Raw genomic sequence first — 14,101 nt, forward strand, 5'->3', positions numbered from 1 at the left:
CCCACTTCCTGGTTGGATTTTTTTCTCAGGTTTTTGCCTGCCATATGAGTTCTGTTCTACTCAGACATCATTCAAACGGTTTTAGAAACTTCAGTGTTTTCTATCTATATGCATAGAAAATATTCTAGCTTTTAAGGCTGAGTAGCAGGCAGCTTAATTTGGGCACATTTTTCAACCAAGCTACCCAATACTGCACCCTACCCCAAAGAAGTTGGGTCAAATGTTTCGGGTAGCCTTCCACAAGCTTCCCACAATAAGTTGGGTGAATTTTGGCCCATTCCTGATGAGAGCTGGTGTAACGGAGTCAGGTTTGTAGGCCTCCTTGCTCACACACACTTTTTCAGTTCTGCCTACAAGTGTTCTTTTGGATTGAGGTCGGGGCTTTGTGATGGCCACTCCAATACTTTGACTTTGTTGTCATTAAGCCATTTTGCCACAACTTTGGAAGTATGCTTGGGGTCATTGTCTATTTGGAAGACCCATTTGCAACTGAGCTTTACTTCCTGACTGAATGTTGCTTCAATATATCCACATCATTTTCCTGCCTTGTGATGCCATCTATTTTGTGAAGTGCACCCGTCCCTCTTGCAGCAAAACACCCCTACAACATGATGTTGCCACCACCGGGCTTCATGGTTGGGATGGTGTTATTCGACTTGCAAGCCTCCCCCTTTTCCTCCAAACACAATTATGGTCATTATGGCCAAACAGTTCTATTTTTGTTTCATCAGACCAAAGACCATTTCTCCAAAAAGTACGATCTTTTTCCACATGTTTTGGAGCAGTGACTTCTTCCTTGCTGAGCGGCCTTTCAGGTATATTGACATAACCTGAAAAGCCGCCAATATAGGACTTGTTTTACTGTAGATATAGATACTTTTCTACATGTTTCTTCCAGCATCTTCACAAGGTCCTTTGCTGCTGTTCTGGGATTGATTTGCACTTTTTGCACCAAAGTACGTTCATCTCTAGGGGACAGAACGCGTCTCCATCCTGAGCGGTATGACTGCTGCGTGGTCCCATGGTGTTTATACTTGCATACTATTTTTTGTACAGATGAACGTGGTACCTTCAGGCATTTGGAAATTGCTCCCAAGAATGAGCTAGACTTGTGGAAGGTCTACAATTGTTTTTCTGAGGTCTTGGCAGATTTCTTTTGATTTTCCCATGATGTCAAGCAAAGAGGCACTGAGTTTGAAGGTAGTCCTTGAAATATATCCACAGGTACACCTCCAATTGACATCAGTTCAATCAGAAGCTTCTAAAGCCATGACATTTTCTGGAATTTTCCAAGCTGTTTAAAGGCATAGTCAACTTAACATATGTAAACAGTTTATAATAAGTGAAATAATCTGTCTGTAAACCATTTTTGGAAAATTGCTTGTCATGCACAAAATAGATGTCCTAACCGACTTGCCAAAATTAGCTTGTTAACACAAAATTTATGGAGTGGTTGAAAAATGTGTTTTTAATAACTCCAACCTAAGTGTATGTAAACTTCTGACTTCAACTGTAAATAGTTAAGCAGTTAGATTAAACATATTTTTTGTTAGATAAATGTTTTAAAATGAAACATGTATGGAAATAGGTGAATTAACACTTCTCAGTTAGCCCACTCAAGTAAGCTAAAACCCACATGGTAGCAAAAACTAACTAGCAGAAATGTATTGTATTATTATTACCTCCAGCCAACAATAACTTTTGGATATTTGATCGGCGGGCACTCACCAGAAATTCGAGCTGAAATTTGATCTGGATCCTTTATTTGAAATTCCTGAGGCAGCTCTATTCATCCTGGGGTCTGCACCAAGACGCTGGAGTAGAGGAAGAAGTAGGACTCAAATCTCAGGTGGCGTGCATACCATCCACTGCTTCCGAGTATATTACTTGCTTACTTTCAGTCCCTGGATGAAAAAGTAGATGAGCTCAGGGTGAGGATCTCCTTCCAGGGAGACATCAGGAACTGTAACATACTCTGTTTAGCAATGATCCATGATTCAGTAAATCTCCACTCCAGGATGGCTCCCCCACCCTCCCTTAGGCACATCAGATCATGCCTCCAATCTGCTCCTCACCAGAGGAGAAACTTAAGAAGGAAGCTCCCATGGTAAGGATGTTGTTTCCACTGTGACGATTACAACTAATCCAAACCAAAAACCGTGGTAGATGGCAGCTTTCGCTCAAAAATGAAAGCACAAAACACCATATTTAACTATGGCAAGGTGACTGTGAACATCGGCGTGTACAAACAGACCAGCTGACATCAGTAAGGCAATCTGAGGCAAAGGGACAGTACAGGGACAAAGTAGAGTTGCAATTCAACATCTCAAACAAGAGACGTATGTGGCAGGGACTCCAGACAATCACAGATTATGAAGGGAAAGCCAGCTACGTCGTGAAAACCGACAGCTCGCTCCCGGGAGCGCTAAATGCCTTCGCCCGCTTTGAGAGAAACAACATTGAGCCGCTGACGCAGGCCCTCAACGCTCACAAGGATTGTGTTCTCTCATTCTCTGTGTCCGACGTGACTAAATAATTATAAGCATGTTAACCCCTGCAAGGCTGCCGGTCCAGACCAGCTCTCTGGAGTTTTTACTGACATATTACATTTCTTCATATCCCAGTCTGTTGTCCCACTTGCTTCAATATCTCCAACATTGTTCCTGTACCCAAGAAAGTGAAGGTAACTGAACTAAATGACTATCGCCCCGTAGCAGTCACTTCTTTCATCATGAAGTGCCTTGAAAGGCAAGTTGGGCACCATATCACCACCACCTTACCCGACACCCTAGACCCACTTACAATTCACATATAACCCCAAAAGATCCACTGACAATGCAGTTGCCATTTCACTGCACACTCTCTTATCCCAACTGGACATGATAAATACCTACTGTATGTAAGAATGCTGTTTATTGACTACAGCTCAGCCTTCAACAGCATAGTGCCCCCCCCAAGCTCATCACTAAGCTCAGGGCCCTGGATCTGAACACCTCCCTGTGCAAATGGGTCCAGGACTTCCTGATGGGCCGACGCCAAGTGGTGAAGGTAGGCAAAAACTCCTCCGCCATGCTGATCCTCAACACTGCATGGCCACGCACATCTCCAACTCAATCATCAAGTTTGCTGACGACAACAGTGGTGGGCCTGATTACCAACAATGACTAGACAGCCTACAGGGAGGAGGTGATAACCCTGGCAGAGTGGTGCCAGGAAAATAAACTCTCCCTCAACGTCAACAAAATGAAGGAGCTGATCGTGGACGACAGTAGAGAGAGCACGCACCCGTCATCGACAGGGCCTCAGTGGAGAGGGTCAAAAGCTTCAAGTTTTATCACTGAAGGCCCCTTCACATAGACAGTGCATGAAGAAGGTGCAACAGTGCCTCTTCAACAGGAGGCTGAAGAAATCTAACAGTGCATTCGGAAAGTATTCAGACCCTTTGACTTGTTCCACATTTTGTTACATTACAGCCTTACTCTAAAATGTATTACATTGTTTTTTTCTCATCAAGCTACACAATTCCCCATAATGACAGTGAAAACAGGTTTTTAGAAATGAGGTACATAAGTATTCAGATCGTTTGCTATGAGACTCCAAATTGAGCTTCCGATGCATCCCGTGTCCATTGATCATCCTTGATGTTTTTACAACCTGTGGTAAATATAATTGATTGGACATGATTTTGAAAGGCACACACCTGTCTATATAAGGTCCCACAGTTGACAGTGCATGTCAGAGCAACAACCAAGCCATGAAGTCGAAGGAATTAGACAGTATTGTGTCAAGGCACTGAGCTGGGGAAGGGTACTAAAACATTTCTGCATCATTGAGGTCCCCAAGAGAGCAGTAACCTCCCATCATTCTTAAATGAAAGAAGTTTGGAAGCGCCAATACTCTTCCTAGAGCAATCTGGGGAGAAGGGCCTTGGTCAGGGAGGTGACCAAGAACCCAATGGTCACTCTGACAGAGCTTCAGAGTGCTTCTGTGGAGATGCTTGTCCTTCTGGAAGGTTCTTCCATCTCTGCAGCGCTCCACCAATCAGGCCTTTTATGGTGGCCAGACGGAATCAGCCCTCCAGTAAAATGCACACTACCGCCCTCATGGAGTTTGCCAAAAGGCACCTAAAGACTCTGACCATGAGAAACAAAAATCTCTGGTCTGATGAAACCAAGATTAAACACTTTGGCTTGAATGCCAAGCGTCATGTCTGGAGGAAACCTGGTTAATGTTGCATAGGCTTATGTTTTTTAAGTCATATGGTAGATCTCTGCTTGCGTTTTTGACTCAATGTGATCTCGACTCAAAAGGTTGGTGACTACTGGTCTAGGGTGTCTGAGATGGTGGAGTTAATGTGCCATACCATCCTCTCAAAGCACTTCATAATTACAGAAGTGAGTGCTACAGGGTCATTGTGCCTTTTTAGAATTATTGGGAACAGGAATTTTCACAGGTTGAAAGTCACCACATGCTCTGAGAACGCACCCTGGAATACTATCGGGCCTTGCCGGTGTTGACATGATTCAAGACGTTTCTCACGTCGACCTTGGAGAGCACATTCCCCCCAAAATAAAATGCATTGAGTTTGTCTGGTAGAGAGGTATCGTTGGTCAGATCACTGTTGGGTTTTCCTTTGTAATCTGTAATGGACGGTAGCCCCTGCCACATGCGGCAGGCGTTGAAGCCTGTGCAATATGATTCCACCCTTTTCCTATATATGGCCTATATTTATTGGGGGCTTACTTGTTTTGCATGTTATTTTAACGTGTCACACATCAATTTGGTACCTTCGGTCGAGTGTTAGCACCAACTCATGTAACCCCTGTTTCTCGACCGTGTAAATTGGGGTCACGTCTTTGCAGATGTAAGTTGTAATGGCAGCTGTTATCTCCTTCCATCTTTGTGATTCTTTGCCATATGGTGTGACGAGGACAAAAGCCTCTTGCAACGTTTGAGTTGGATTTGTTTTGAGCACTCAACGGTACTTTTTTGGGTCTTATCCGTAGACTCTCTCTGTATTGTTTCACATGATTCTTGCGTAGGTGGTAAGAGGTTAGTGGTGTTTGAGCCTGTTGTTGGGACCGGCCTGCGGCATATTTAGCAGAGGACGGTTTCCTGGTCCGTGTCAGACTTTTCATACCCGAACCACATCCATGCGACCGAAGTAGCCCCTCTTTTAGGTACGAGCTCCGTGTGTCCGTGCTCTGTGTCACGTTCACTCTCCTCCATGTTTGTTTGTTTGTTTTGTTTGTGTTGCAAGTTTCAGAACGCAAAGTGTTATCCAATTGATGAAAAATATTGCCCTAAAGTGTGTGATTTGCGACACAACGAAATAGACGATACAGCATAATATGAAACAATATGAAGTGTGAATTCTAATATAGCTACAATTAACTTGCATTGGATTTGTCCCACATATACTAAATGAACAAAAATAATGCCTGGAACAGCACTATCTAGTTTTCAGAACCTGGTAATATCAGGAAGTAGGATAGGACATTAACCTAACAACTTCAATGACAAATTTCTCTGGACGGGGAGAAACCATCAAATTCAGTGTGAATAGATTACATAGGATGAAGAAACAATACTCCGAGCCGCAGCACCATACTACTTGTGAGACATAGAGAACTCATACTATATACTCTTTGTTGGGTGGCCTTTCACCATTTCTTTGGATTCCTCATGTCTAACTCATTGTTAGAAAAAGGTTTAGTCCAAATCGGATGTTGGGTGTAATATTTATTAAATATATGAATCCTATAAATTTAAAATGGACATTTTGGGTGCAATCAATTAGCTGAATTTTTTTGAGATCAAATCATATTTCAACAAAATAAAGCTGCAGGAATGCTAATCTTATATTTTTCTAACAACACAAACAATTTCAGAACTATCTGAGATGTGTCAATCCTCTTGTGCTCTTTGAGACGGAACGACCCATTGGAATCCCCCTTTCAAAGACTTGAGATTGATTGATTGATCGATGGAAGATGAGTAATATCACAAGTAAGTTAAAGGCAACTACAGAAGGAGGCACATGCAGAATTCATTGCCTCCTTGAGGCAGAGTTCAACAATGTGTGTGATTTGTGTAGAGTTTTAGTTCAATTTGACAAAAACTTAAACTAAGTTGTAGGAGTCCCTCAAGCCTCCTGATGTATCTGAAGGACATGTAATTGATATTGTATTGTTTGGGGAAAGGACGGAAACACAAGGCAATGTGCTGAGGAAGATAAATGGCCTGTCTTTTGGGCTGTCCTACATTTTAGGCCAAATAAAAACATTCTTTGTGCTGTCCAAATAACTTGGCATGGCAGGGTATAACAAAAGAACTGCCACAGCCCCCCACCCTATGTCCTGGTGCGTTTCTGTCCCAGGCCTGAGTTCTGCCAAGAACAGACATTAACAGAAACATGGCAGGACATCAGATCATTGGAAAAACAATGACCTCAGAAACAGACAGCCCAGGTGAGTGTGTGTGGTGGTTTGACTACGGTCTTCAGTTTAGCTTTACCAGGTTGTGTGAACCACGTCCATGAGAAGCTAGGGTCTCTCAATTCAAATGCCCCTCTTCTTTCTCCAGACCAGGATGCAGAGTTTGCAGCCAGACCCGAAGGCTCAGTACAGCAGTGTATACGAGGCCCTGAGAAGGATCATCCAAACGGAGGGCCTCCTCAGACCCTTGAGGGGCCTCAACATCACCATGCTGGGGGCTGGCCCTGCCCACGCTCTCTACTTTGCCTGCTACGAACGGGTCAAGTGCACACTCAGCGAAGTAATTCAGAATGGAGGCAACAGCCACATAGCAAATGGTACAGTTCTGTTTCCCTTGGAACTCTCATGTTTCATACTGACCACTGGAACATGGCACAGAAAGAAGTTAATTGTTTTGGTAGTCGTGATAAACGTACAGTATAAATAATTGGCTTGAGACAGTTGAGGTGAGAATTGATGTAGTATCAAATGAAGTATTGTATGTTGATGGGTGTGAACATGTGCAGGCCTGACTGACTGATGACTCTGTCCCAACTAGGACTGGCAGGCTGTGTGGCCACTGTGCTGCATGACGCAGTCATGAACCCAGCTGAAGGTAAGGCTTTAAAAGGGGGCATTTGGGGTGTTCGATTTAGATTTCTGTGACGTTCTCAATTAGAAATTAATACAGAATATGAACCCCCTTTTCTTTGTTCCCCTGTCTGTGTGACGATGCTGTCCTGCATGGTGTCTTAGTGGTGAAACAGCGGATGCAGATGTACAACTCTCCCTACCGGAACCTGTTGGACTGTGTTCGGACTATACGGCATACTGAGGGGCTCGCAGCCTTCTACCGCAGCTACAGCACACAGCTGGCCATGAACATTCCATTCCAGGCTGTCCACTTTATGACCTATGAACTGATGCAGGAGCGGCTCAACCCCCACAGACAGTACCACCCCGGCAGCCACATACTGTCTGGGGCTGCGGCGGGAGCTGTGTCGGCAGCGATAACCACCCCGCTGGATGTGTGTAAGACCCTGCTCAACACACAGGAGAACGTAGCACTCAGCTCCATGCACATCAGTGGTCATCTCACAGGCATGGCCAATGCCTTCAGGACAGTGTATCGCTTTGGCGGCATGGCTGCCTTCTTCAAAGGGATCCAGGCCCGGGTCATATACCAGATGCCCTCCACTGCAATTGCCTGGTCAGTCTATGAGTTCTTTAAGTACTTCCTGACCAAGCAGCAGATGGAGGGAGAGGCTGGAACAGCAGGCCCAGTCTGAGGAAGGGCTGTGGACAGGTTCGACCATCCACCACACGTGTTCTGAAAGCTCCTGGCTCTCCAATGGAATCCATGCCAAACGGCTCATCGTTTATGCAATGTCGTGTTCATAATTTATATCTGTGTGCTGTTGTGTAATAATCTGTGTTTTCTCAAAGGGAAGTCACTGCAATTGAGGAAGTTTGAAAGACTTGCTGCGGGAGTGGTAGACTGTGGCACTCCTTGCCCTTCTTACCTACTCAGCAAGCCCTTCCATTGTACAGTGTCATTCATTAGAGGAGTGGAGGCAGTTACATGAACAGGAAATGCACAGAGATGGCTTGTCTTTCCATTAATGCAGAGAAAAGGGCATCTTCATATGGCAACAGGCCCTTTTCACTACGCGCACAACACTCCCAACTTTGTCTATCTCCATCTAGTGATTGTGTTTGGCTGCATTTATACAGTATGTATACTGAACAAAAATATAAATGCAATTTCAACGATTTTACTGAGTTACAGTTCATATAAGGAGATCAATCAATTGAAAGAAATTCATTAGGTCCAAATCTGTGGATTTCACATGACTGGGCAGGGGTGCAGCCATTGGTGGGCCTGGGAGGGCATAGGCCCACTCATTGGGGAGCCAGGCCCAGCCAATCAGAATGAGTATTTCCCAACAAAAGTGCTTTATTACAGTCAGAAATACCACTCAGTTTCATCAGCTGTCCGGGTGGCTGGTCTCAGACAATGCTGCAGGTGAAGAAGCCAGATGTGGAGGTCCTGGGCTGGCGTAGTTGCACGTGGTCTGCGTTTGTGAGGCCGGTTTGCGTACTGCCAAATTCTCTAAAACGTTGTTGGAGGTGGCATATGTTAGACACATTTAACATGCAATCTCTGGCAACAGCCCTGGTGGACATTTCTTCAGTCAGCATGCCAATTGCATGCTCCCTCAACTTGAGACATCTGTGGCATTGTGTTGTATGACCCTTTATTGTCCCCAGCACAATGTGCACCTGTTTTAATGATCATGCCGATTAATCAGCTTCTTGATATGCCACACCTGTCAGGTGGATGGATTATTTTAGCAAAGGAGAAATGTTCACTAACAGGGATGGAAAGAGATTTGTGCTTTTTTTGTGCATATGGGGGGAAAAATGGGATGTTTTTATTTCCGCTCATGAAACAGAGGACCAGCACTTTACATTGCTGTGTTTATATTTTTGTTCAGTATAGATCTGATATGGGGAACACTTTTTTAAAATGTACTTTTCAGTGCTTATATTTTATGGATTCAGAAGAGACACGTGGCTTTTTGCTTGATTTTCTTGTGTATTTATAAAGGACTGTTTGAACACATTCCTGAGTCTCGCTGCACAGTAAACACAGAACAATTGCGCTTTCAAAGTGCCTCTTTAGTAATGAAGTCCGCTACAAGCTAAGCTTTTTGTGTTGTTCAGGTCCTAAATAGATTGGACTGATCATAATCATTGTTTGCCATTAAAAGGGCTTATCATTCTGTGGTTTGAATCTCAAATGGTCTTTTAAATGTTAACTCTGGAAGCCAGATTTGATCAATCATAGCAAGAAACCAACCATGTCAAAACCAGATGTACTGAAATAGTACCATATTGTTATTTTTCCTTGGTCAGAAGGTTGGCATCATGCAATGTGGCTGTAGTCTGAGCTGAACCTTTCAAGATTAGGGATATTTTCTATTCTGTGTTAGAAATTGGCTCAACCCCCAAATGTTGGATATTTTCACTTTAGATTTGTCTTCATTCAAACCTCCGTACTTGAGGTCAACCGATTGTGATTTTTCAGCGGCGATACCAATTAATCGGACAATTTTATTTATTTATTTGTAATAATGACAATTACAACAATACTGAATGAACACTTATTTTAACTTAATATAATACATCATTAAAATCAATTTAGCCTCAAGTAAATAATGAAACATGTTCAATTTGGTTTAAATAATGCAAAAACACTTATAGGCACTTTAGTATTGCCAGTGTAACAGTACAGCTTCCATCCCTCTCCTCGCTCGAACCAGCAACACAATGACAATTAGCGCACGCTAACTAGCTAGCCATTTCACTTCGGTTACAGGAGCCTCATCTCGGGAGTTGATAGGCTTGAAGTCATAAACAGTGCAATGCTTGACGCACAACGAAGAGCTGCTGGCAAAACGCACAAAAGTGCTGTTTGAATTCATGTTTACGCGCCTGCTTCTGCCTACCACCGCTCAGTCAGATACTTAGATACTTGTATGCTCAGTCAGATTATATGCAACGCAGGACACGCTAGATAATATCTAGTAATATCATCAACCATGTGTAGTTAACTAGTGATGATTGATTGTTTTTTTATATGATAGGTTTAATGCTAACTTACCTTGGCTTACTGCAGAGAGAGAGAGGCAGGTCGTTATTGCGTTGGACTAGTTAAGGTTGCAAGATTGAATCCCCCCAGCTGACAAGGTGAAAATCTGTCGTTCTGCCCCTGAACAAGGCAGTTAATCCACTGTTCCTAGGCCGTCATTGAAAATAAGAATGTGTTCTTAACTGAATTGCCTAGTTAAATAAAGGTAATCGGCAAATCGGCGCCCAAAAATACCGATTTCCGATTGTTATGAAAACTTGAAATTGTCCCTAATTAATTGGCCATTCCGATTTAATCGGTCGACCTCTACTCCGTACCTTCCATACTCAAGATTGCAGTAGTTTAGTGTCAGTAATTTATTTTAACCACACAGTGAAGTGAGTCGGCCTCCTTTTCCTAAGGTTACTGGAATCCCTCAACGTAACGGCCCAAATATTAGTCTTGTTTGAGCACGGTAGTAGGCCTATGCACTGGAATCACGCACAATGATCAAGAGTGTTAGTGTAAATTGTATAACAATCTTCTATGTTTAAGAGAATAAGCTTTTAAAAAATATTTTTAGGCAAGCCCTTTAAGCATTGGATTCTGTCTGTGACAGTGAGACAAGTACTAATGGTTGACCAGATGAGCTGTTTGTTCTCTGGCATATTTTAGCCACGAACTGTGCTCTCCCTCTTCCCAGCATCTTGGCGCAGTGTTTTCTGCTCCAAGATGAGACATTTATCCACACATTGCTGTAACCAAAAAGCTCGAGATTTGTTTGTTTTTAAATAAATGCTTGTTTTATTTTCATTCACCAGTGAAGTATAAAGTTCTACGAGATCTCCAAAGATCACAGTCCATCAAATGTAGGCTAATTCATTCCTTGTTAAAAAATCCTAAAGATAATGCATTGTTTGCTTCCACTCACAAACCTGTATTTTTTAAGTTAGCGGTGAATCTACCTGTGAAATAATAATAAATTAAAGGACTGCTTATTGGCAGTCCTTTAATTCCAAGCATAATCTCCAGCCAAAATATCTTTTTAGCATCTTTTTATTTGGCTTTCTTCATTAAAGCTTGTAATTTAGCTGTCTCGAGGCTTATTGCCTTATGTTTGGAAAGTATCTGTGGGTGCCTCAGCATTTTTATGAAGGGTAGCGATATGATCATTTCTTCTCCAAATGTACTCTATCTGTGGAGGCTGAAGTGTTTGGTATGGGATATTTTAGTCTAAACTGGGACGACCAGGTAAACAGTGGTAGAGAGAAGTTGGCACAGTACATTACCATTTTTAAATTTAAATTGTCACTCTTAATTTGAGCCTTTTCTGTGTGTGTTTTTATAGAATTACACCTATGTTTTTGCTAAATATCACAGCTATTGTTTATGTAAATGTAAACATATGCAACACATTTAGGTTGATTAAATTCAAGCTTTTTTACAACTATTGGACAGCTGAATGTTCATTCATTTGATGTTAGTTTATGGCATATTGTTGGTTCATATTTTTGAAAAGTGAATTCAAGACTTGTCATGTATGATTCTGTACAAATCAAATGTTATTTGGCAAATGCACCAAATACAACAGGTGTAGATTACTTACTGTGAAATTCTTACTTACAAGCGCTTAACCAACAATGCAGTTCAAGAAATGGAGTTAAGAAAATGTTTACTAAATAAACTAAAGTTATTATTATTTAACAAGAATATACTGGGATTTCTTATAAGCGTCCAGATTAGTGTCCTGCTCCTTGGAAGCGGCAGCTCTAGCCTTTTTAGCTCGGTGTGGATCTTGCCTGTTATCCAAATGCAGAACATGCAATTTCTGTTCTGACTTTTATTCAATTTGTATTAATCTTATTTTTAAATGCTTGTCATTCAGTTGATGGAATTCATTGCATTAAAAAGCACTCACCAGGTCTTTTAACCCCTCTTCAGTAACACTGCTTTCATACATTGTTAAACGTTTAGCAGGACTGATATTATTTTTAAGAAATAGATGGGTTGGTTGATAATTCAAGATTGGAAACATTTGATTAACTAATATTGTTCACAGATTCAGTCTGAAGTACTTTTTTTTTAGCTTCTGATAAAATATCCACAGAATATTACATTGCATTACAGCTCTGGAAAAATACTTAAAGAAAAAACCTTGCTTAATTATCTAGCTTGTCTAACTTGACCGTAAGCTCATTTCAACAATGTACGTTGTAAGTATTACTATGTATGCCACATTAAGTGATTTTATATATTTCAATGGAGATTGGGAAATTAAAATCTTATCCAGGTATGTTCATCATGTAACATTGTTGCTGCTTTTTTTTTGCACACCACAAAACAAACTGGGATAAAATGACTAGTGCCATCTACAGTACAATTTTAGATTTGGGGGTGAAAAAAACATGCAAATGTTAAAATGAAGGTGGTTATGCTGCTACAGTATGTAACACTGGAGCTCAAATAAGATGCAAGTGGTCAATGCTGTGTTTATTGGATAAACATATTTTTGTTGACAATGATGCAAAGTTGTATCACTGAGGGCTCAATCTTAAGTAAACTGATCAGTCTACCTTAAACTTTGTTGCATTAGAACCAATAGAGGGCACTATAGTTGTAAATTCATCTCATGGATAGCCTCCTTCATCCAGCCTGCACTCATGAGGGCACTGCTAGAGTTGTTGGCCTATATCCAAGATAGACCAGAGCTTGTCCTTTCCAAATTGTGGACACATACAGTGGTACTATCTTTATAACCTAGCGGTAAAACCCAGTAATGGTTACAATCGTTATTTCACCATTCATTTTTCTGTTTGGGATTTTACTACTTCATATAAATCAAAATGTTATTTGTCACATGCACTGAATACAACAGGTGTAGACCTTACTGTGAAATGCTTACTTACCAGCCCTTATTAACCAACAATGCAGATTTAAGAAAAATAAATAAAGGTAAGAGATAAGAATAACACAATTAAAGAGCAGCAGTAAATAACAATAGCAGGGCATACCGGTACAGAGAGTGTGCGGGGGCACCGGTATTGAGGTAAAATGTACCTGTAGGTAGAGTTATTAAGTGACTATGTATAGATAACAGTAGCAGCAGCAGTGTAAAATGGGGGGGGGGGGGGTCAGGAGTCTTATTGCTTGGCGTAGAAGCTGTTTAGAAGCCTCTTGGACCTAGACTTGGCGCTCCGGTACCGCTTGCCGCGTGGTAGCAGAGAGAACAGTCTATGACTAGGGTGGCTGGAATCTTGGACAATTTTTAGGGCCTTCCTCTGAAACCGCCTGGTATAGAAGCCATACACACTACCCTCTGTAGTGCCTTGTGGTCGGAGGCCAGGCAGTTGCCACACCAGGCAGTGATGCAACCATCAGGATGCTTTTCCTGTAGTCCACAATCATGTCCTTTGTCTTGATCACGTTGAGGTTGTTGTCCTTGCACCACATGGTCAGGTCTCTGACCCGGCAGTCATGAGTCTCTGACCTGGCCGTGCAGTCATGAGTGAACAGGGAGTACAGGAGGGAACTGAGCATGCACCCCTGATCGGCCCCCGTGTTGAGGATCAACGTGGCAGATGTGTTGTTACCTCCCTTCACCTGGGGGCGGCCCGTCGGGAAGTCCAGGATCCAGTTGCAGAGTCAGGGATTTAGTCCCAGGGTCCTTAGCTTCGTGATGAGCTTTGAGGGCACTATTGTGTTGAACGTTGAGCTGTAGTCAATGAATAGCATTCTCACATAAGTGTTCCTTTTGTCCAGGTGGGAAAGGGCAGTGTGGAGTGCAATAGAGATTGCATCATCTGTGGATCTGATGGTGCGTTATGAAAATTGGAGTGGGTCTAGGGTTTCTGGGATAATGGTGTTGAGCTTACCATGGCTACAGATGTGAGTGCTACGGGTCTGTAGTCATTTAGGCAGGTTACCTTAGTGTTCTTGGGCACAGGGACTATGGTAGTCTGCTTGAATCATGTTGGTATTATGGACTCAGACA

General features: G+C 42.3%; 1 protein-coding gene across 2 annotated transcripts in view; it reads left to right on the forward strand.

Annotated features, from left to right (window-relative positions):
* The window catches only part of LOC135541324 (mitoferrin-1-like), a 28,696-nt gene extending 16,289 nt beyond the window's left edge, over nt 1-12,407 (forward strand). The window contains exons 1-4 of one of the 2 annotated variants that reach the window (XM_064967499.1): nt 5,363-6,009; nt 6,586-6,814; nt 7,036-7,092; nt 7,233-12,407. In XM_064967499.1, coding sequence (XP_064823571.1) covers nt 6,592-6,814; nt 7,036-7,092; nt 7,233-7,765 — 813 coding nt within the window. In that variant the 5' untranslated portion in view covers nt 5,363-6,009; nt 6,586-6,591 and the 3' untranslated portion in view covers nt 7,766-12,407. Of the gene's footprint in view, nt 1-5,362; nt 6,010-6,585; nt 6,815-7,035; nt 7,093-7,232 lie in introns of those variants that run through there. The other variant, XM_064967491.1, reaches the window with a different exon arrangement.
* The last annotated feature ends 1,694 nt before the right edge of the window (nt 12,408-14,101 follow it).

This window comes from Oncorhynchus masou, chromosome 1 (genome assembly GCF_036934945.1).
Source record: "Oncorhynchus masou masou isolate Uvic2021 chromosome 1, UVic_Omas_1.1, whole genome shotgun sequence".
In the NCBI taxonomy this organism is placed as follows: domain Eukaryota; kingdom Metazoa; phylum Chordata; class Actinopteri; order Salmoniformes; family Salmonidae; genus Oncorhynchus; species Oncorhynchus masou.